This window comes from Leuresthes tenuis, unplaced genomic scaffold (assembly GCF_036924035.1).
Source record: "Leuresthes tenuis unplaced genomic scaffold, fLeuTen1.0.hap1 SCAF_4, whole genome shotgun sequence".
Lineage (NCBI taxonomy): Eukaryota > Metazoa > Chordata > Actinopteri > Atheriniformes > Atherinopsidae > Leuresthes > Leuresthes tenuis.
Window position 1 is genome coordinate 2004536 of NW_027325358.1, and position 22333 is coordinate 2026868.

At 44.9% G+C, this 22333-nt stretch overlaps 1 protein-coding gene across 4 annotated transcripts in view; it reads left to right on the forward strand.

Moving 5' to 3' along the window:
• The first annotated feature begins 20741 nt into the window (after nt 1-20741).
• Nucleotides 20742-22333, forward strand: part of sorcs1 (sortilin-related VPS10 domain containing receptor 1) — a 163939-nt gene continuing 162347 nt past the window's right edge. For all 4 annotated transcript variants that reach the window (XM_072384067.1, XM_072384068.1, XM_072384069.1 and 1 more), the window contains exon 1: nt 20742-21602. In XM_072384067.1, coding sequence (XP_072240168.1) covers nt 20910-21602 — 693 coding nt within the window. In that variant the 5' untranslated portion in view covers nt 20742-20909. The remainder of the gene's footprint in view (nt 21603-22333) is intronic.

Genomic DNA, 22333 nt, shown 5'->3' on the forward strand with positions numbered 1-22333 from the left:
TAATCATAGTAAGTTATACCACCATTAACATTTTCCCAAACTAGAAGCTCATTGTATGTTTATCCATTTGAGGAAGGACTGTAAGAGCTCATTCACTGCAACCAGCTGATGTCTCAGGAAATAAGGAAAGCATGCCCTGATGCAAGCGTCTCTGATCCATCCAAGTCAGACGTACTGATCGGGAGCTTCTCGGCTCCATCCAAGTCAGACGTACTGATCGGGAGCTACTCTGCTCCATCCAAGTCAGACGTACTGATCGGCTCCATCCAAGTCAGACGTACTGATCGGGAGCTACTCGGCTCCATCCAAGTCAGACGTACTGATCGGGAGCTTCTCGGCTCCATCCAAGTCAGACGTACTGATCGGGAGCTACTCGGCTCCATCCAAGTCAGACGTACTGATCGGGAGCTACTCGGCTCCATCCAAGTCAGACAAACTGATCGGGAGCTACTCGGCTCCATCCAAGTCAGACGTACTGATCGGGAGCTACTCGGCTCCATCCAAGTCAGACAAACTGATTGGGAGCTTCTCGGCTCCACCCAAGTCAGACGTACTGATCGGGAGCTTCTCGGCTCCATCCAAGTCAGACGTACTGATCGGGAGCTACTCGGCTCCATCCAAGTCAGACAAACTGATCGGGAGCTACTCGGCTCCATCCAAGTCAGACGTACTGATCGGGAGCTACTCGGCTCCACCCAAGTCAGACGTACTGATCGGGAGCTTCTCGGCTCCATCCAAGTCAGACGTACTGATCGGGAGCTTCTCGGCTCCAACCAAGTCAGACGTACTGATCGGCTCCATCCAAGTCAGACGTACTGATCGGGAGCTTCTCGGCTCCAACCAAGTCAGACGTACTGATCGGGAGCTTCTCGGCTCCATCCAAGTCAGACGTACTGATCGGCTCCATCCAAGTCAGACGTACTGATCGGGAGCTTCTCGGCTCCAACCAAGTCAGACGTACTGATCGGCTCCATCCAAGTCAGACGTACTGATCGGGAGCTACTCGGCTCCATCCAAGTCAGACGTACTGATCGGGAGCTTCTTGGCTCCATCCAAGTCAGACGTACTGATCGGGAGTTTCTCAGCTCCATCCAAGTCAGACGTACTGATCGGGAGCTTCTCGGCTCCATCCAAGTCAGACGTACTGATCGGGAGCTTCTTGGCTCCATCCAAGTCAGACGTACTGATCGGGAGTTTCTCAGCTCCATCCAAGTCAGACGTACTGATCGGGAGCTTCTCGGCTCCATCCAAGTCAGACGTACTGATCGGGAGCTTCTTGGCTCCATCCAAGTCAGACGTACTGATCGGGAGTTTCTCAGCTCCATCCAAGTCAGACGTACTGATCGGGAGCTTCTCGGCTCCATCCAAGTCAGACGTACTGATCGGGAGCTTCTCAGCTCCATCCAAGTCAGACGTACTGATCGGGAGGAGATAAACTGCTGTCCGTCACACACATTTGGTTAACTTCTTTATACCAGAACGCTGAACTGTGCTGTGAGTCTGCAGCTTTGGGTTCACGTTTACTGATCGTCTCAAACTGTGAACGTGACCCCAGACATTAGCATTTCTAGCTCCGGAGCAAACTGTGCTGTGGGTCTTGATCCACAGCAGCGATATAACAGAAAGGTTCCTCGGGCCCAGTTGAAGTCATTGCCACGCCATCAAACTGAAGACCCTTAGTGGACTTGTTAAAATGTCTTCAGCTGGAAATCTCCATTATTCATGGGTCTCTGCTACACTCCCCGTACACAAAAAACTTTTTCTGCTGCATGCGCCCAGACAGAGTTCACGACCCCCATTAGAAGACACAGAAGAGGACATTTTTAGACACCTCAGAATATCTTTCATTTTGCATGTTAGGAAGTCATCTGATGCCTTTTCTCTTGGTGCTGCTAATGCTGGAGAGAAATTCTTTCCTGTTTTGCCCACAGAACCATTTCACTATGTAATCACCTAACTCATGAAAATTGCAAAGACTGTGAATAATTTAAAGTGGCTGCGTTAAAAATTATGTGTTGCACGGCGTCATAACGATGGCGGCCCGTGCACGAGGAGGAGGAGGAGGAGACAGCGAAGTAGATAAAGAGAAATTTGGTTGAGACATTTTTCTGTTGTTGTCTTGCAGTGCTCAAATGATGCATACTTCTGCTTCCAATATTTCTTTATTGTTACTCACGGGCATGCTTAGACTGAGATGAGCACCAGCTGTTTGGCAGCAGAGGAGGGGAACTCACTGTACTGCACCTATGGTGTTATCCATTTTAATTTCCCATGCATATGAGCCTTTACTGTGGAACAGAAATGAAATGTAGAATGTTGAATAATTGACTCCAACGGCAGATTGGAGTTTGACTATTTGCCCTTGCAAGCTGTACAAACCAGTGAAGGACAGAATATCGAAGTAAGCTGTTCAGCCACCGGGAGAGCTGCACTGATTTTATTTGATTAACTGCAATCACCAAATCCGAACTCACAAGGGTCCGCTCCAGTCAAGCCCTCGTAGAAAACACCGTGTATTAAATAAATGTTGCTCTGTCGGGGGAGAATAAACACTGTTATTTGTGCCGATGCATTTGTCTGCTGTTGACTTCCATGTAAATTGAACAAATAATGAATGATTTTACAGGAGATTATGTAACGGACACGTGTTCGAGCCCATTTCAAAACCAGTGAGGCTTTCCAAAATACGGGGTTTGTTTGAAGAGAAAGAGTTTATAACGAGCTTTGGAAGAAGTCATCCGAAATGCTCCACGGTGTTAGCAAAAATACATGTTGTGTGCTTAGAATTTCAAGAAGGGTTCCCTTGGTATTTATGGAGAAAATAAACAGATTGTTCCCAATTAGTTTTACTGATTTAAATACTTGCAAAATAAACCAAAAGTTGAGCCCAAATTGGATCACTTTGAAGAATAAAGAAAGGAAGGAAAAAAATTTGGAAACAAAAATGAGTCAAAATTAAGCCCGAAAGCAGTCTGTGCTCAACACTGATGCTTCACCAATTTAAACAGATTCTGGTGCATTCAAAACTCCCACAAAATGGTTGCCAGAGTGCTGACTTTGGATCTCAGTAACCGTGCCGACGGCTGTTCGTTACGTCCTGTAGCTAAAGTCTGCTAAAAAGTTGTAAGAGTGGCTAAACGATGCTAGCACGGTGTGATTATGTCACATATGCATTAGCCTCGCTCCAGTTCTAAATGCATTTAAACATTTGCTCTCAGTGACTTCAGAATCAGAAGATTTTATTAATCCTGAGGGAAACGTCTTTCCCTAAAATAAAAGCGATGCATTAGAGTAAGTGTTCCACTTGAAAGCACTCCAAACCCTCTGCTCTGCTGGAAAACAATCTTGAATTATAAGCACAGCGTCATCGGAGAAAACCGTCACCCTCTGAAGATAAAGACTGCGTTTATCCTGTGATTTTAGCTCTGTAGGTATTTGTATGTATGGTGGTGACTCAGAGACGTTAGAAATGCTGCTCCTGTTCCTCAGATCTGTCACGCTGCTGACAGGCTACCTGCTACTTCACTCTCCAGACAGTAAACAACTGGATCCTGTCCTGATGGAGCAATGTTGGCAAATCACTTCTCCATGAAGTAGCGAAAGCTCATTCTTAGATATGCCGGATTTATCACTAGTTATCACTAAAGAAATTAATATATTCCACAGCTGCAGTCTATTTTAAATGATTTGAAGTCTTTAAAATTGGTAGCGTCCATGCATTTGTCTTTAAAATCCTCATAAACTTTGTGCCGCCTCAACATTTTAACAAGTTACATTTTTCTGTTTTAATGTTTAGATATTAAAACTGATGGGGTTTACCATCACTTCACATGACCCCCCCCCCTTACTAAAGAATTATCGACATAAAACTGTGAAGATGAGCATGTTTCTGAAAGTCTCCAGAAGGACAATATGTTAAAATATGAGCTTTTTTACCAACGCCAGCGTAAGCAAAAAGGTTAATAACAGTTCCCAGTTAGCAAATCAGTCAATAACCTTTAACTATTTCTTCTTCTCTTGTTTGCTGCACGGCAGAATCGCTGAGAGAAAGCACGGCAGATCGTGCACTTCTCACTCTGATCCAGTCACTGAGCCACAGTTGTAAATGCCATCACATTAACGACGCCTCCAGGGCGTCAGTCCCCTGCATCTCCATGCAGCATGTTTGCTAAACACTGGGTGTGCTCTCCGCTGCCCTGGTGTCATATTGTGCTGTTAAACAGTGTCACACCCCCAGAATCACTTTAATTACTTTGCTGTGGTGAACTCATAGAATGAGGTGACTGCAATACGAACCTTCTGCATGCTTTGATTCATTTTGTTTTTACAGCAACAACTTTCTCTTAAACAATGATTCTTATGCATTTTCCATCGTTTTTTCCACTTGTGCAGCAAGTCCAGGGTAAAGCAGGAAGCTGTGATTAAAGATGAAGATGTTTAAGGTGGGCTGAGAGGCTTATATTGAATATTTCAATGCATACTTTATAAACATCTATATCGCAAGAACACAGTTGTCTGCTTGCAGGTCGTTAAGGGAGCTTGTTTCTCTATAGGTACGGTGCTCATCCTAAAGTAATTACTTCTCCACACTGTATGGTCATAAATAATCCTGCAATTAGCTTTGACCATAGCAAGTTGTAACTAGCTTAGATAGTATTCAGTCTCACTGCATCCAGGGACTCCACTGGCATCTCAGGCTGGAGATATACTGCACGTGCTTTTCTGTTTATGAAGCTGCTTCATGTATCCTGCGTTTGTGTGGAGCTCCAGTTGTGCATGTGCTGCTGTTACTGCTGCACATTCGCACAAAGCAGTGTGGAGATGGCTGGTAGAGGCGGTGTAGGGGTAGAATATGAGCATATTCTTTTATTTCGTGGTTCATCCAGAATGCCACAAATCGTACTTTTTATTTTGTCAGCTTGACACGAACCAAATCCAAATACGAACCTTAGTTACTGGCACCAAATCCTGAAGTTCTGTAGAGTCTGAGTTTGTCAGTGTGCGGCGCAGAACAAAGACAGCTGCAGAAAGAGTAAATATATTCACCAGGTGAGAGTTCAGAACTGTCCTGATACCTCCTTAAATGATGCTTTTGTCCAGTGTTTCTCTCTTCTTGTCAAATCCAGATAATTTACATTAATTAGCTCTAATTGTCCATTATAAACCACGTGGGACAACAACAATGGTGATCTGAGTGAAGCGTACGCCATGTTGGCTCCACCCACTCAGCCACCTCCCATCTTTCTCATCCTAAAAACGGTTGAGTTTTACTTTCAAGCTGATTGAATCTTTGGAAACAGGTTTTCAAATGGTTTTGTAGGAGATTTGAGTTGATCCAGAAGCCCATGTAGTGACGTAATTACTTCTTTAACATTAAAATCAGGCTCAGGTTTGTGTCGGTTAATCCTCACACCTGCTGGAAAGATGCAAACTGTATGAATGGACCGTGTCCATGGACCAAATATGACCTATTTATTTGGTGTTGGAGGATTTAAAGGAATATAAACTACTTAAAACATGTACCAACATCTGTATTTTCATAGCCCTGGAAAAACAAAGTCCCTTCAGGCAGCCTTAAAAGCCCTTTTTGTTGGTGTTAAATCAATAAAACTAGAACAGCTTCAGTGCTTCTGGTTGTTTTTTAATACACAGACACATAAAGGGACTGTGATGCACACAGAGTCACTAGCAGATTTGAATGCTTTCTGCTTCTATTCCTTTGTGTTGTTGCACAGCGAGGGAGCCTTGGAAGTGGGCAGCTGAGCCCAGGACACCCAGATGCATGGCTACAGAAACGCTTTATCAATTAAGAGCGAGATAAAAAGAATTCCCTGTTTTGATAAATTCCTATGAATGAGCACTCCTTCACGGATAGCGGCCTGGCGGCAATGACGTCCTTCTGAAGGACTTGTTTAGAGCAGTTTCCTGCAGAAACATGATCTGTTGACCATGCAGCCATTCTGCTGATATATTCCATTCTGATGGGGATGACAGATTGACTGTTTTGCTCGCTAAAGCCCTTTTATAAACCCATAGATTGCAGAGCAGAGCCTCCGCCAAAACCACAACTCTCCTCAATAAATCCAAGGCAGACAGGGTGTCTATTTAGTCATAAATATGCATAGTGGACTCAATTACTCAGCGTGTTATTCGCACAGCTGCTCTGGACATAGTTTACTGAGTCTCTCTCAAACAAGCGTGTTATTTATTCGACTCAGGTGAAGGAATCCAAGGTGCCGGGTGATTGTCATCGGCATGGCTGTGATTTCTTTTGCATGTGGTTTCAGGGCAGTTAAACCTTTTTGCTGATTGAAAACAATTGATTCTACAACACAGGACAACATGCACTTTCTGAGCATGATTGTGTTTGGGCTGCTGTTGAAATCCCCCCGGAGCAGATGTGATGGAACGGATGTGTCCTGATATGCAGTCCTGCTTACTTCCATTAATATAAAATAAACCAATAAATCAGAAAAAGCGGAAACAGGATGTGTCTGCAGTTAGTTTGATGTCAAACAAGAGCAAAGAGCTGAATGAGTAACGCTAAAGGAACTATCACATTTCCCTTTTTGTAACCGATGCACAACACGTATGTAAATGCAGGTAAATCTTCAGCATTATCCTTCTCTGAGGATGCCACACATAAATCATAAGCTCAGTTAGATTCTGCTGCCTCTCCTTGTCATTATTCAGAAACATCTCACATCAGGGAGCAGATGCTAATAGCTGGTGAGAAGTGGGACAGACTGCTTATTAGGCATGCTCAGACTGATCCAAAAGACCACCCTCTGTCTTGAAATTATTCTGCAGGCTCTGCCTCAAATTATAGCTTAATTGAACTTTTCACAATCATACAATAGCAAACTATTCCTGAGGTCAAAGTTGACTGAGTGGCGAGGGGTGCTGAAACTTAAAGACATCATTAGCACGGCTCCTCTCACCATTATCCTCTTAGGCTGGTGGCTCTATTCAGATGTGAGGTCAATTACAAATACACTTATTTGCATGGAGGTGCATGTTCACAGGCAGAGCCTTTTCATCCCGGGGAACAAATGAATCACCGGCCTGCCAGCTGGAGGAAGTACTCAAATAGATGCAGATCTTGGTGTGTGAGTGGGAGCCATTTTAATAGCATGATATTTTCCAAAGAATGAAAAGTAGAATATATACGCTTTAATGAATTTCTGCGATTGGCCAGTGTCAGAACTTTTGGAGCTGCGGTGTAACTCGAAGGCTGGAATGACTCATGGTGCAGCTGAAGTTACAGAAGCTGGAGCTGCATCCCTCCAAAGTAAGAAAAAGCCCTGGGATCTGGAGCTGGAACTGGATCGGCATCGGAAGTAATCCTGATCCACACCAGGATATCAGAGGTTCTTCCTCACATGCTCCAACTCTTCACCCAGTTTTATGAGATTCAGCTGAATAAAGAGAACAAAGAGAGTGAGGACCTTCATTCCAACCGTATTTCGTACTGTAGCGTCTGATGTTTACCACCTGTGCAAAGTTGGGAAAATGATAAGAAGTCTGGTAATTGCCAGTTGTGTAAGGGACTCATGGGTATAAATCAGGACATTTTGAGAATAACATACTCCCCAGTAAGTTTGAGCAAGAATAGGCTCAAAGACACACCAAGACTGGGCTTTGTGCTCAGTGATGGGAGCATCTTCAAGGTCACTAAGAACCGGCAGATTCTACTTAACGAAGACCGTTAAGCACTGTTGGAAAAATTATATAGTTATACTATGACAGAAGAGTCTCTCCATCTTTTACTCTTCTATTATTCAAGCAAAAGTGTTTTGACTCTGGTACTAGTCTTTCCCATAATATTAACTGGTGAGAAGCACCTTTTATGTTCCTTCCCATAACAAGGAATGGTGAGAAAAGCCTTTTCTCATAACATTGTGTGATCAGCAAGCATAAACAACATAAATAGCTGGAGCACCATTTTGTCGGGAGACAACTCTGAGCAGCTTCCCGACAGGTTGTGCCGACTTGTCTCTTTCTTGCAAGAAATAAATGTTTTGTGTTAATCGTATCCAGCGACTCTGAGCCTAATTTTACAGAGAATTTTTCTAACAAGCACCCTCAGTAAGGCAGAGATTTTGGGGAATCCGGGCTGGACACATCTCTCCAGACTTGATGCATCAAATCTGTAATTCTGATACGGACAATAAAGGTTTCTGTGTTGGACCAAGTCTGTGTCAGCAGAGTTCTTCCTGCATCAGAGGCTGTCTGAAGGCGACCGTCCCCGATACACAACAGTACCAAACGAGTAGATCGGGACCATCCAGAGCTGTTGGGTCGTGGTCCTGTTTCAGGCAAACTTTGGTGTAATATCAGTGACCGAAGACATCGAAACGAACACTTGAAGCTTCTACTTCAGGCTTCTTGAGCTCCTTCACTGCTCATCATCACCAGAGTGCGTGAGGCTTCCAGCGTCTGGGCGCCAGCATCGATGAAGACGGTGATGGCTTAAACACAGCGGGGGGAAACTTAACTGTAACAGCGCGAGAAGAGCGAAATGTTTAATGAAAGAAGCTTTGGTTTAGTCTCATCCATAGTTTGGTTCCACACTTCATCGTGTAAGATCAAAAAACTGCAGCTGGTCTTTGTCTTGTGATCGGAAAACTGATGAAGAAAATGATGAAAATCTGTCCTGATGGGAGATTAAAAAGGCATTGCTGCATCTTTTAATGGTTTTCATTAAGAAAGTTAAAGTTTTTTTATGTAAAGTAGATTTTATCGCATCATTATTCAACGAGCCACGAGGCTGGAGGTTGTTTTTCCTCAAGTCAAAACTACATTTACTCATTTCAAGCAGTGCAATTCTTCCTTATTCATATTACACATGATAATAGCCTTGATTCATGAAAACAGACATATTGTGATGTTCAGGCGTCAGTCAACCCCAACAGGTAAATAAACTGGGACAAAACGCATCTTTTCTGCTTTGGTCTGGACTGGAAATGCAAACTGCAACTGAGAACACACCCTGAGACTCAGCATCTCACAATAAATAGGAACATTTGTCCCAGAAAATCATCAATATGTGAGTTTGGTGTCTTATTACGACGCCTGGTGAAAAACCAACATGTCCCGGGCCTGTTGTTTGGGAGGGACTGCGTCCCAGTAATAATTCAACCTGTGTAGCTGTTTTTCTAACCATATCTATGTATTTTTCATGCCTAAACATACATATTCCAGAGTGAGTAGACGAGTGAAGACTGCAGAAAGTGTTGTGTGGGATGGGGGCCACACCCATGACCTCCAGAAGGACGGCTGGTGGACCAACAGCTCCACTCTTCATCCCCAGAAACAGGTGCTCAGGAAGGGAAATGAGTGACCAAATGTGGTGATTATACAGTTTTTATCCTTTATTGGGATGATCCAAAGCAACAGGTCTGCAACGTGATATGCAAACAGTGTCCCAGACTGAGTGTTTCAGAGGTCAAAGGTGACGGGGTTCACCACTCTGTGAAAGACTGGAAAAAATCCACTGAAGCTGGAGTCATTTATCAGATTAAAACATGGTTAATCAAATGTGTTTTCACAGAAAAGTGCTGAAGTCGCACTGCATTAAAGGCAGAAATGACTGCGTTTCCATGCAGAAACACGTCTGAAAGCCACTTCAACCCCGACTTAAAACTCTACCAAGCAAATAAAACAACAAACAACATCCAGAATATCTGCAGCTAGTTTATTTAAGATGGATTGTCAACTCCACGTTTACCAGCACCCCCCCGAAGCCAGCATCTGTGATGGTAGGGGGGAGCATTTGTGCACATCAGCTTGCACATCTGGGCAGACACCACTAATGCTGAAGCATATAAAGGAGTTTTGAAGCAGCAGATGCTGCCATCCAGACAAAGTCAGGATTCAAGCGTTAAGCTGACCTGTCAAAACAAAAGTAGCTCCAAATAACTGCTTTCTTTCTGAGGCGTTTAGCAGAGTCACAGATGTGTTCTGCACAGGACCTCCGGTCTGCTCAGTCACTGCTTCGTTTCTGATCCTTTCCTGATCGCTTTATAAAAGCGCTGCATCTTCTGAAGTGACGTTCACGAATTAATCTCCTCAAGCACACCCACCGAGGTAAACAAATCAGCTAGATGGGCTCCAAATGCAATAAGAGAATTGTTGCAGATTGTTCATTTCTTGTCTACTGACTCCAGAGAGAAGGTGCTGCTGTGCTCTGCCTTCCCTCCAAAGGTCACAGGCACTCTAAACATCCAGTACTGTGGCCAGAAAATGAGATTCATTAATAATTATCGTTGCCCCGCTCTGAGGTGATGCTCCAGAGCAGCAAATATTAATATTTTAGCCCCGATGGGAAGGCTTTTAAAGCAGTCCCTCATTTTGTCCCTGGAATGGAAGAAGACAGATCTTCCTCTGCCTCTTTACCTGCTTTTCAAAATGTTTCCCCTTCCACTTACGGTTGATGTTGATATAAGAATTCAAAATGCAGGCAGAAAACTGCAATGACAGCCCCAAAAATGTACCCCCGCTACTCCACCTCTATTCTTCAGTCTGATGAATAGAAACTAATGGCTTATCTGCAGCAGAAAAAACCTGCTGAATTCCCAGCAGGTGGATTCAGTTTCTTCTCTGAATGTCAGAAGCGCAGCTGATTATGTGTTCAATCACCAGCACTTTATGGAAGAGTCATTTCACCCTGGCGGGATGCTGAAATGGAGGAGATTTCAAGGAAGGCAGAAGAATCTGAATGCTGCTGGTGAGAGCTGCCTTTGTGTGTGAAATATGCACATTTCTCACACAGTATGAATGAAGTCACTGTGTGGTGAAATGCGTCCTTCAACAGACTCAGAAGTCCCTCCTTCTTCCTCTGTTGTGCTCTGAAAATGTCACTTTCAGCGAGCCACAACAGCTGCTTCATCACACCGGCAGGTATATCGTAAGAAAACATCAATTTGCTGCTTTTATATCTTTTCTGGGGGAATCAAGGGGAGCTCAGTGAGGATTGAGACTGGGCCCAGAAAACTGGGCAGTGGGGCAGTAAGTCCAATGTGAGGGGAATAATTAAGAGCTGTGCTTTACTGACAGGCTCCAGGAGGAGAACCAGGACTCTCAGTGCTGGTCAGGCAGAGGTTCTCACATGATATTTCCACAGATATGCATCATGCACGGACAGACCGGCCCGGCCCAGGCTGCATGTCGGGCCCAGGTGACCGCATTACTCAGCGTGTTCATCTGGGAGACCCCTCACTGCCATAAGTTTGGGGCTTCATTGCCAACTTAAAATGGATTATCCAATTATTGGGTTTCAGACGGCATGACAACACAGAGCAGAACAGTGCACTGGCTCAGCCAATTTGGGACACTGCTTGGGATGTAATTCAGGAACTGGAAATAGAATCCTGAGTAACTATTGCTCTTTTTTGGCCTCTCAGAAGAATAGCTATGATTTAAGCTGCAATGTCTGGGAAGCTGGGTTTTTTTTTTTAAATGGATGGATAGTTTTGCAATTAAAGGCAGGCTGAGAGACAAAAATGCCAGAAAGAGTTGGAAATTGAAAGATGCTCTGCTCTGATGTCGCACCCCTCTCCATGAGCCCACGGCGAGCTGATTGCTCCTGACCCCGTGTCTGCTCCCTGCTGTGTATGAATACAAATAGGCTGGATGTCACCGGGAAGCTTATTTATCTGGAGTAACAAATATGAAAGGAAGTCATTTACCCACAATCCTGGTTTCTACTCGTGCTTCTTTACCTGAAACGCACACGCTTTGGTTTCAGGTCTCCTGGACCTCGGCTGCGTTGGGCTCTCTGGTTGGGAATAAGAATGTTTTTGGCTTGAAAAGAAAAAATCGATGTTAATGCTTGAAAGCATTTACAGGGCTGAAGGTAACGCTGAGCAAAGGAGGGGAAGCGATGTTGTAAAAGTTGAGGAGGGGCTTTATGAGTTTGATCAAATGGCTGAAATATAAGACGCTCTGGCTTTGAGAAAGCAAAGGACAAACGTGTCTCTGAAAAGCCAGACGAGCTACCGACTGCTGCAGAACTTATTCAAGTGTCTCCCTCAACCTTTGTGTTTCAGAAAACTTCCCAGAACACAGTAAAGCCTGAGCTTATGGGCACCAACAGGCTGCACGAACCCTCCTTCTGCTGCTTTAACCCTCAGTCCAGCTCACAACAGCATCCTGCAAAGTTCTGCTCCCACTGTCAGCGGGTCTTTGGTCTTTCTTTCCTTACTCATTAGTTTTGGACAATGAAATTACTTGGTTAGGGCGAGAAGAAGAGCACAGTTTGGAACTGGTTGGAGCTAAATTGTTTTTACAATGTGACCCTAACCCACACGGACGCCATTTTAGCAGCTGTTTCAGCTCCAAAGCAACACATCGTGAAGAAATGCCTAATGGGGCATGTTCTGGGGATGAGGAGAGTCTCCTGTCCTCATGGGAAGTGAAGACGTGACGGAGGAAACAACAGTTTAATCTTTAAAAGTAGCTCATCTGGACACATCTTTAGCAACGTGAAAGTTGTTTGTATGAACTCTGCTGTGGCTGCACAGCAGATAAAGACACTGTCCAGGATGCGAGTAACGAGTAGTCCTTGTTTATGGACCAAAAGAGCTGGATCAACACGAACATTTCTGCAGATGATGGAGAGAGCAAAGGGAAGAGGACCGTCCCATCATTTCTGCTGTGGCCTGAGCAGCTTCTGCTGCCAATGGATCTGACACAGTGGCGTTAGTTGATGTTTGTGTTGCTGACCGAGGCAACGAGACGAATGCGAAGCTGCAGAGCTCCCATTCAGACACACCAAAACTCATCGGCCGTTCAGCAGAATAACGCTTTGAAAACACACCCAGAGCAGCTAACATGCTCTGCAGCCGGGGTCGGGAACCTTTTTGACTCAGAGAGCCATGAAAGCAAAAAATTTGGAGAGCCATATAATATATTTTAGTAGCTCTTGGCACGCTTTCTTTCTGCTGCCTCCTGCTGGGTATTTTGATGCAAAGGTAGCATGGCGCGTGTCGAAGTGCCGCTTTACATTCGACCGTTTCATCGATGTAATTTTGTCTTTGCAAATTAGACACACCGCAGAATTTGCTCTCTCCACAAAGGCGAATTCTTCAGTCCATTCGGCCTGAAATGTACGATACTCATCTTTTTTTCTTCGTCGAAGGGTTAGCTTTGAGCTAATGACCGAGCAGACTGATTCAAAAGGGGGCGTTTACCTGTTTTACGCTGCCAACGTAGTCCAGTATCATCCAATTAAAATCATGGACAGTTGCTCCTGCAGCCCTGAGCAGGACATGAAAAATCGATGGATGGATTAAAACAAGTGAGAATATTTAGTTTTATCTGCGAGCCAGAGGCAGTCATCAAAAGAGCCACACCTGGCTCGCGAGCCATAGGTTCCCGACCCCTGCTCTGCAGGGTCAGGAGGTGAAACAGCTTCTGTCCACCTGCTGAGGAGCCGCCGGAGGATCCAGTTCTGGGAGCACATCACCGATGAAGATGTGAAAAGTCTGTCTGCAAAGAATTGTTTTAGCCTCATTTCATGCTTTATTTACAGCAGCAGTCAAAGTTTTGATCGTCAATCAGTCTGAATTCCCACATTTTTCCCTCTATATGTTAAAAAAATCAAAAATTGAATGGTTCCTTTCACTCAGGTCGGAACAGAGCCTGAGGAGCAAAAACAGTTCAAGAGTCCAGACACTTACAGGATGGATTGTGTGTCTGTGCATGATAATGAACGAGTGTGAGGCAGCACATGGGTCTCACCAGCTGAAAGGCTTTCAGCGATGCTCGTTTTACTACGTTACGTTTGTGTGAAGCCCAGAGCCATTTTCTCTCTCCTCCTTTTTGTCATACAAGAAAGCCTTCCTCTGATCTCTGAAGCTTACCGCCTTGTTGTGTATTCATAGTCCAAAGGGCTACACACAAATCAGACAGCTCAGCCCTGCATATTGCCTTCTGCAACATCCTCAAAAATCCATTTCTGCTATTGGCAGGACATCGATTTGCTGTGAATGGATGGCGAGTCCAGACAGGAGGGGATGATACGGTGTGAGACACAGGAGACACTTACACACAAGCCATGTGGGCCCTGTGCCTCGCAACACTATTAATCCAGCAGAATATGTCCACTTAATGCTGTGTGCCATGGGAAAGGAAGCACTTGTGATCTGTGTTATCCATGGAAGGTCATGCTGGGGTTGGGATAGAAACTCAAAGGTCGCTTCAACCACAATTTGGGGCAGAACTTGTTACTGAGAAAGCAAAACCGTGATGTTTTCCTGAGAAAGTATTGGGTCAGACGGAAAACAACCCTGGACCTCTTGGCTGGCAGCTATGTGGAAATATTCCACCATCAGCCTCCCGAGAAGCCAGTGTAACCAGGCCAGTCCTTGGTCCTGGCAGGTTCAGATCTCTCTTTCTCTGATAGAGTGGTATTGAGACTGGTTTATTCTCTCCTGCATAATACGTGAGAATGCTGGTCAGGCACGGTTAATTCACACATACTGCAGGGGAATGGAAATGCTTAATGAAGGAAGTTAAAAATAACTCCCACATACAGACTGCTAAAAAGGAACCGACTTATCTCGGATGCATCGTCCCAATACTGACGTCCATCGGGTGCAACTGATGACGTAACCATGGCAGCATTAAGGAGGAGACGCCCAAGAGCCAACACACCACACACAATGCAGTAACTTCCAATATCACAATAATAAAAGCAAGTGGAATAATAACTATTTACTCCGTTACACCAGCAGAGGCCACTTCCCTGCCAGAGGAAGCCAAACACCGAACAGACCAATGATAAACTGGTTCTGGTACTGATCGTGGTGAGAAAGTTACTAAAGTCGACGCATAAATACCAAAACACAGCTGAAACTGATGGACTTTATATGTGTAAAGCATATGCTCTGTTCTTATATTGCCTAAATTGTGCTAATATGTGCTTCTGCTGCCTTGTGGTGTCACAGGGAGTTGCGGTAATGAACGAATGGAAGGCCACTGACAGCCTCCATCGGTGGGATTATTCCTGTTCCTGGCTCTTTTGACTTCTTGTTTTAGCTCTGCTACATGTGTGCAGGCAGGAAAACGGAGTCTGTTTTTATGATTTTACAAGCTTTTTCTTCACTGTCAGGTCTCGGGGGTGTTGGGTTGCTCCCTTATCAGACCTTTGCCTTAAAATAATGCACAAATGCTGGGATTTGCAGTCTCGTTGTACTCGTCATCTCTGAGGCTTAAGGAGGCTTAATTTTCCACCAGAAAAGTAAAGAGGTAACCATGGAGGGCAGTTCCAGTTCAGTCTCACAGGATGAAATGCAACAGGTACATTTCTCCAGTTCAACACGTCGGAGTGGAACTAAAAAGCCCGGAAAGTCACTGGAGAAGATAGTTTAAACACGTCTAAATAGAGATGTTTGCTCAACATGTTTGTGTTGAGTTTAACAAAAATGAACACATTCATGTTGAGGCAACATATGTATTTAGTCATCCTCCTGTGTGCCTTACGCTGGGCACGATTTCCACAGTCCCAGACTAAAAATCTTTAGGAGTCTAACTGGAGTCTTTAGGAGTCTAACTGGAGTCTAACTGGAGTCTTTAGGAGTCTCACTGGAGTCTTTAGGAGTCTAACTGGAGTCTTTAGGAGTCTAACTGGAGTCTAACTGGAGTCTAACTGGAGTCTAACTGGAGTCTTTAGGAGTCTCACTGGAGTCTTTAGGAGTCTAACTGGAGTCTTTAGGAGTCTAACTGGAGTCTTTAGGAGTCTAACTGGAGTCTTTAGGAGTCTAACTGGAGTCTAACTGGAGTCTAACTGGAGTCTTTAGGAGTCTAACTGGAGTCTTTAGGAGTCTAACTGGAGTCTTTAGGAGTCTAACTGGAGCCTTTAAGAGTCTAACTGGAGTCTTTAGGAGTCTAACTGGAGTCTTTAGGAGTCTAACTGGAGTCTTTAGGAGTCTAACTGGAGTCTTTAGGAGTCTAACTGGAGTCTAACTGGAGTCTAACTGGAGTCTAACTGGAGTCTTTAGGAGTCTAACTGGAGTCTAACTGGAGTCTAACTGGAGTCTTTAGGAGTCTAACTGGAGCCTTTAAGAGTCTAACTGGAGTCTTTAGGAGTCTAACTGGAGTCTTTAGGAGTCTAACTGGAGTCTTTAGGAGTCTAACTGCAGTCTTTAGGAGTCTAACTGGTGTCTTTAGGAGTCTAACTGGAGTCTTTAGGAGTCTAACTGGAGTCTTTAGGAGTCTAACTGGAGTCTTTAGGAGTCTAACTGGAGCCTTTAAGAGTCTAACTGGAGTCTTTAGGGGTCTAACTGGAGTCTTTAGGAGTCTAACTGGAGCCTTTAGGAGTCTAACTGGAGTCTTTAGGAGTCTAACTGGAGTCTTTAGGAGTCTAACTGGAGTCTTTAGGAGTCTAACTGGAGTCTTTAGGAGTCTAACTGGAGTCTTTAGGAGTCTAACTGGTGTCTTTAGGAGTCTCACTGGAGCCTTTAGGAGTCTAACTGGAGCCTTTAGGAGTCTAACTGGAGTCTTTAGGAGTCTAACTGGAGTCTAACTGGAGTCTAACTGGAGTCTTTAGGAGTCTAACTGGAGTCTTTAGGAGTCTAACTGGAGCCTTTAGGAGTCTAACTGGAGCCTTTAAGAGTCTAACTGGAGTCTTTAGGAGTCTAACTGGAGTCTTTAGGAGTCTAACTGGAGTCTTTAGGAGTCTAACTGCAGTCTTTAGGAGTCTAACTGGTGTCTTTAGGAGTCTAACTGGAGTCTTTAGGAGTCTAACTGGAGTCTTTAGGAGTCTCACTGGAGTCTTTAGGAGTCTAACTGGAGTCTTTAGGAGTCTCACTGGAGCCTTTAGGAGTCTAACTGGAGCCTTTAGGAGTCTAACTGGAGCCTTTAAGAGTCTAACTGGAGCCTTTAGGAGTCTAACTGGAGTCTTTAGGAGTCTAACTGGAGCCTTTAGGAGTCTAACTGGAGTCTTTAGGAGTCTAACTGGAGCCTTTAGGAGTCTAACTGGAGTCTTTAAGAGTCTAACTGGAGTCTTTAGGAGTCTAACTGGAGTCTTTAGGAGTCTCACTTGAGTCTTTAGGAGTCTAACTGGAGTCTAACTGGAGCCTTTAGGAGTCTAACTGGAGCCTTTAAGAGTCTAACTGGAGTCTTTAGGAGTCTAACTGGAGCCTTTAGGAGTCTAACTGGAGCCTTTAGGAGTCTAACTGGAGTCTTTAGGAGTCTAACTGGAGTCTTTAGGAGTCTAACTGGAGTCTTTAGGAGTCTAACTGGAGTCTTTAGGAGTCTAACTGGAGTCTTTAGGAGTCTAACTGGAGTCTAACTGGAGTCTTTAGGAGTCTAACTGGAGTCTTTAGGAGTCTAACTGGAGTCTAACTGGAGTCTTTAAGAGTCTAACTGGAGTCTTTAGGAGTCTAACTGGAGTCTAACTGGAGTCTTTAGGAGTCTAACTGGAGTCTAACTGGAGTCTTTAAGAGTCTAACTGGAGTCTTTAGGAGTCTAACTGGAGTCTAACTGGAGTCTTTAAGAGTCTAACTGGAGTCTTTAGGAGTCTAACTGGAGTCTAACTGGAGTCTTTAGGAGTCTAACTGGACGGCACTCTCATCTGGATCGTTAAATTTAAGGCTGTAATCTGCGTTAAGTTTAAGGTGGTAATCTGCGTTAAATTTAAGGTGGTAATCTGCGTTAAGTTTAAGGTGGTAATCTACGTTAAATTTAAGGTGGTAATCTGCAGTTTCTCCCTCGTCTTCAGCTCATATCAAACGTGTTTAATATCATCGCAGGTCGCAGTGACGTAACACCATCAACAGCCAATAGATGAGCTCTGACAGCATCAGAAACAGGAAAGCAGACAGTCAATAACAAACATGTCGGCGGACGTAAAGAACGAGCGAACAGCAGGTGAAAATGGACTGTCTGTGCCCATATTCTGTGGCGTTTTGTCTTGTTTTTGTTGGGTTTTTCACTACAAACCACTGCACAGACCAGAGCAGCTGCAGCTAAAAGCTGCTTCTCCTCCATTTCTGTAAAACTTCTGCTGAGCATGATGGGAAAAAACCTAAAAAAATCTCGTTGTAGTCTTGTAAATTGTGACCCTACAAGATTCACAGTCTTTGTAAAGTCTTTAGTCTGAGGCTAGTCTGGGACTAAAAACTCTAAACACGAGTCTTTAGATGTGAGCTGATAGTCTTTCAGAGTCTTTTCTAAGTCTTCTGGTGTGGGGGAGCATTAGTTATCTTTTTAATGTTGTAAAATGGTCGTATTTGTCACTGCCTGCTGTATTGTAAGAGGAAACATTCAGGCAACATGATGCAAATCTGTACGACTGGATTTGATACCTAAGCCTAACTACGTGTTTCTTAATCTGTAACATTTTTTTTGTGTTTTTATCGACATTAAAACCTAACCAAATCATTTTATCCCCTAACTAACACAGTCCTCAGTGTCAGGCCATCGTCTGCACCCTCCTCTCGCCTTAATCGTGCTTTTCAACATCTAATGCTTGTGGGATATTCCATTTGTGACAGTTTTATCGAATGCAACATGTAAGCATGCTACAGTTTGTGAAAGAAAATGGAGGCAAGCTGTGTTTTTGGAGCCTTGAAAGTGAAACTGCAGCGTTTTGAGACTGTGTGAGACTGTGTTGGCTCTGCCAATAATCAATATATTCTGAGCTGGGAATGGAAACGTGTTGCAAATAACACATGGTTCAATAATGGTTAGATTAAGGCCATAAAGCACCTGATCAAGACTCATTGGCTGCGATTGTTCGAACATTTAAAAAAGAAAAGCAAATGTTAAAATGAGCATCGTGTCACGCTCACGCTTGGTTGTTGTTGCTTTGGTTTCGGGGTCTGAGGTGAGGCTGAGCAGGTTTCCTGGGAGCCTCGGGCGGAGTCTGGATCCCTCCCGCCATCACACCTGCTCCTCATCTGCCTTCATCAAGACCCTGAAAGGAGCAGCAGGAGCAACCAGTCTTCAGCTTACTTCCCAAGTGTTGATTCAGCCGACTGTGAGTTTATTTCCAGCTCTTACCTTGCCTTTGCCTCCCTGCTTCATTTACCTGCCGCCGACTCAGAGCCACTGCTCCACAGCCAGCGCCCCCCCCCCCCAGATTCCCTCTTGGATCTAGTAAGGATTACATCTGGAATATCATTTTCCTGACTCCTCCTAACTACTTTCTCCGGCTTCCTTGGATTCTCCTGTCAGCCCACCTCCTCCGTGCGATAAACTCTGTTAACCTTCATCCTCCCTGTTTCCAGAGTCTGCTCTTGGGTCACAGCAACTTTAGGGTGGCGAGCAACCGAGCCGTGACACATTTCCCATTCAGCTGAGCTGAAAGGCATCCATGTCAGCACTGAAAATAAGCTGCAAGCTTTGGAGCCCTCTTATATCAAAGAGACCTTTTCCACGGTTAATCCTTGTTTATTTCTTATGCTGTAGGTGGAATATTCTTGTGCTCGAACTGTGTCTCACAAACACATCAGCACCAATAAAATGGCAGCTACAGGTCACAGTTAGGGTTGGGGGTTAAAGTCCATGCTCATTTTTTTGTTGCTGTTTGTGAAGCATCACGTCCACACTGCCCCACAGAGAACAACCAGCTCGGATATGTTGCCATTTCACAGTCACTGAAATCACTCTGTTTTGCAGAAGTGATGAAGCTAAAATGTGGAAATGTTAAAGATTTGGTGGAATAACTAATTACCTAGCAACTGAGGGTTTATGTTGTATAAAGTGAGCTGTAGTCACCACAGATGGGTCATTTTCAACACGTGACCCTCCTGAAACCAACGTGGTTATATTTATCACACTTGTTCAGAGCACAGGATGCAACATGTGTTCGGTGGATATAAAAGGGAAACAGCGCTGTTTGGCAGTGATTAAATAATCCTTTGGTCTTTCTTCTTAATTTTGTTGCAGCCTATAGATGTGTTTTCTTGCGGTAAAATGAATCACCTCTCCAGGCACAATCTGCCCGTTTCACTCCCTCGTGGCTGCATCCTCTGCTGTGAAGTAGAAAGCAGCCAGCTGCTGTAGTAGTCTGTGGCCATTTGCATATCCCTTTTGGCTGCTAAATGCTCATCAGCATTCACTGTAACCTCCAGTGATTAGACTCGCAGAGCTGCAGGGTCGCTGTAAAAAAATAACTTTTATTGTTTCCACTAGTTCCAATCTCCCCTGTTGCCTGACACGCTGCGGATGTTGTGCCAGAACCAGACATGATGTCCATTTTCTGGGAAAGGAATTAACCATTCATGATGCAGCCCTGCTTCTATGCACCGCTTTATAGAAATAATGCAAAATCATCTCGGAGAGCTGCGAGATCAGCAGCAAATTTACATGCAGAAGGAGATCTGTGGTGAGAAAACATCCCATCATCCTATGTGGGTGATTAAATACTTTATTACTGTCAAATCACCCGTCCCTGACACTGCACTTAACAGCAAAAATACCAATTTGTTCCAGTTAGCAGAGACATTTCATGTCTTAATCTAAACAGGTCAAATATTTGCTAATATAATTCAAGAGAGAGGGTGCTAATAACAATCTGTAACAAGAGAGAGGAGGAGAAAAAAATGGCTGTGAGAAGAAATAAAGGAGCAGCAGAACTGGATTTATGACTGACTGCTTTAATTAAGGTCGAGCATATGGTGGAAAATAACAAATATGGAAAAAGACAGTCGAAACATTGTCCTCCATCTCCCAGTCTGGATGCTCAGCTCCTCCCCCGTGCGTGCGGGATTTCATTTCATCAAATCCTTCAACTTGGACCACTTAGGCTGAGTCGCACTTTTTACTACACTGCATTTGGGCAACGCCACAACTTGCAGCAGTTCCTCTCTCACAGCAGAAGGCAAGTTCACCCCGAAAAGGAAGAGAAGACTCGGGCTAAGGACTTCTGGTATCCACAGCATCCTTCCCAGCTCCCAGCGATGGAGGGAGAGGTCACATTTTGCCCAAAGTGGCACAGTGCGCTTTGTTTTTTCATTTTCCTGATGTCCTGTTTCTGCGTCGCCGAGGCTGACATAACTTGCAGGTCTTGCCAGCCTGGAAATAATTGGCGTACAAAGGAATTACTACTGAAATTTGACACAAGTGTGGCCGCAACAGGGCTAAGGGGAGAAGTTTTTGGGAATGAAGACCAGGCTGGGAGTGCCAGGAGTCAGCGGCTCAGCTGCGAGGCTGGGTCCGCAGAATGCGCTCGAAACCGGGCGGAATACACGGAGCCGAGGCTGAAACGGAGTTCAGACACGCTGCGCGCAGAAGGTGAAATTGCTGAGAACGAGTTTGCAGAAATGAAAGTTTCTCGTCTCAAAATGAGCAATCAGCGCAAGAAGAGCGATGGCGTGATTTCTCCCGTCCGCCACCAAGAGCGCGCCAGGAGGAGCAGTGACGGTGATGAAGTGAGAAACACCGGTTCAACCCAAAAACAGGACCCGGGAGTGGGCACCGGCGCGGCGGCTGGGCGCAGAGTGACGCGCTCTGAAATGCGCTGGAGCGGAGAGGAGCGCAGATCCGCTGGGACCAGGCAAGAGGAGCTAAAACTTAACAGTTCAACGTTCGCATTGACCGGGGATTCATCTCACAACCAGGCTATGGTGCACTGGTCCGGGCAGAACAGCAGTGTAAGTGATTTATCTCGTCCTTTCAGGTACTGTGGCTGTTTGCGCCACAGAGGATGAAAGTGTGCGCTTTTTGTTGGCTGGCTTTGGGCACACAAACCTCTGCCGATGTGCTTTTAAAATGCAAGTGTGGGAATGTGCGCGCGTGTGTGCGCGACAGAGAGAGGGTCGAACAGCGAGACTTCATTAATTAAATGGTCACATCCAAGTATGATATGAACCTGCTGCCTGCCATCTCTCATTCCCTCACTTTTTCACTGAATGAATCAGAAGCCAAGTTCCATCGATTCAGCGCCACACTGAAATAAAAGCATAGAACAGATGGCTGGAAGATGAGGGCTTGTGTTTTTTAAGAAGTGGGGTGAGAGAGTGACTTCCAGGAGGCTTGAGAGGGGGGAATTGAGGCTTTATCTCAGATAGATTCTTGAGTCTGAGCGGCTGAACTGACGTGTGGATAAAGCTGTTCACGGTGCGCACAGAGCATCGGTGTCCGGAGGGCAGGATTTTCAAGTAGCACTGCAGGCTGTGGGAGAGGTGATTTAAAGCCTCCTCCTCCCTTTGCTGCAGCAGGTATCATGAGCCACAGGCGCTGAGGGGCAGCAAAGTTTCTGTAGAGACCCTCCGTGAAGACAGCAGTGAGGCAGCTCAGGGATGCAGCTCCTGATCCGACGCGTGAACGTGTCATAAAGCAGATGTTAGACCTCAAATTAAAGCTCCACCACAGAGAAGTGTTC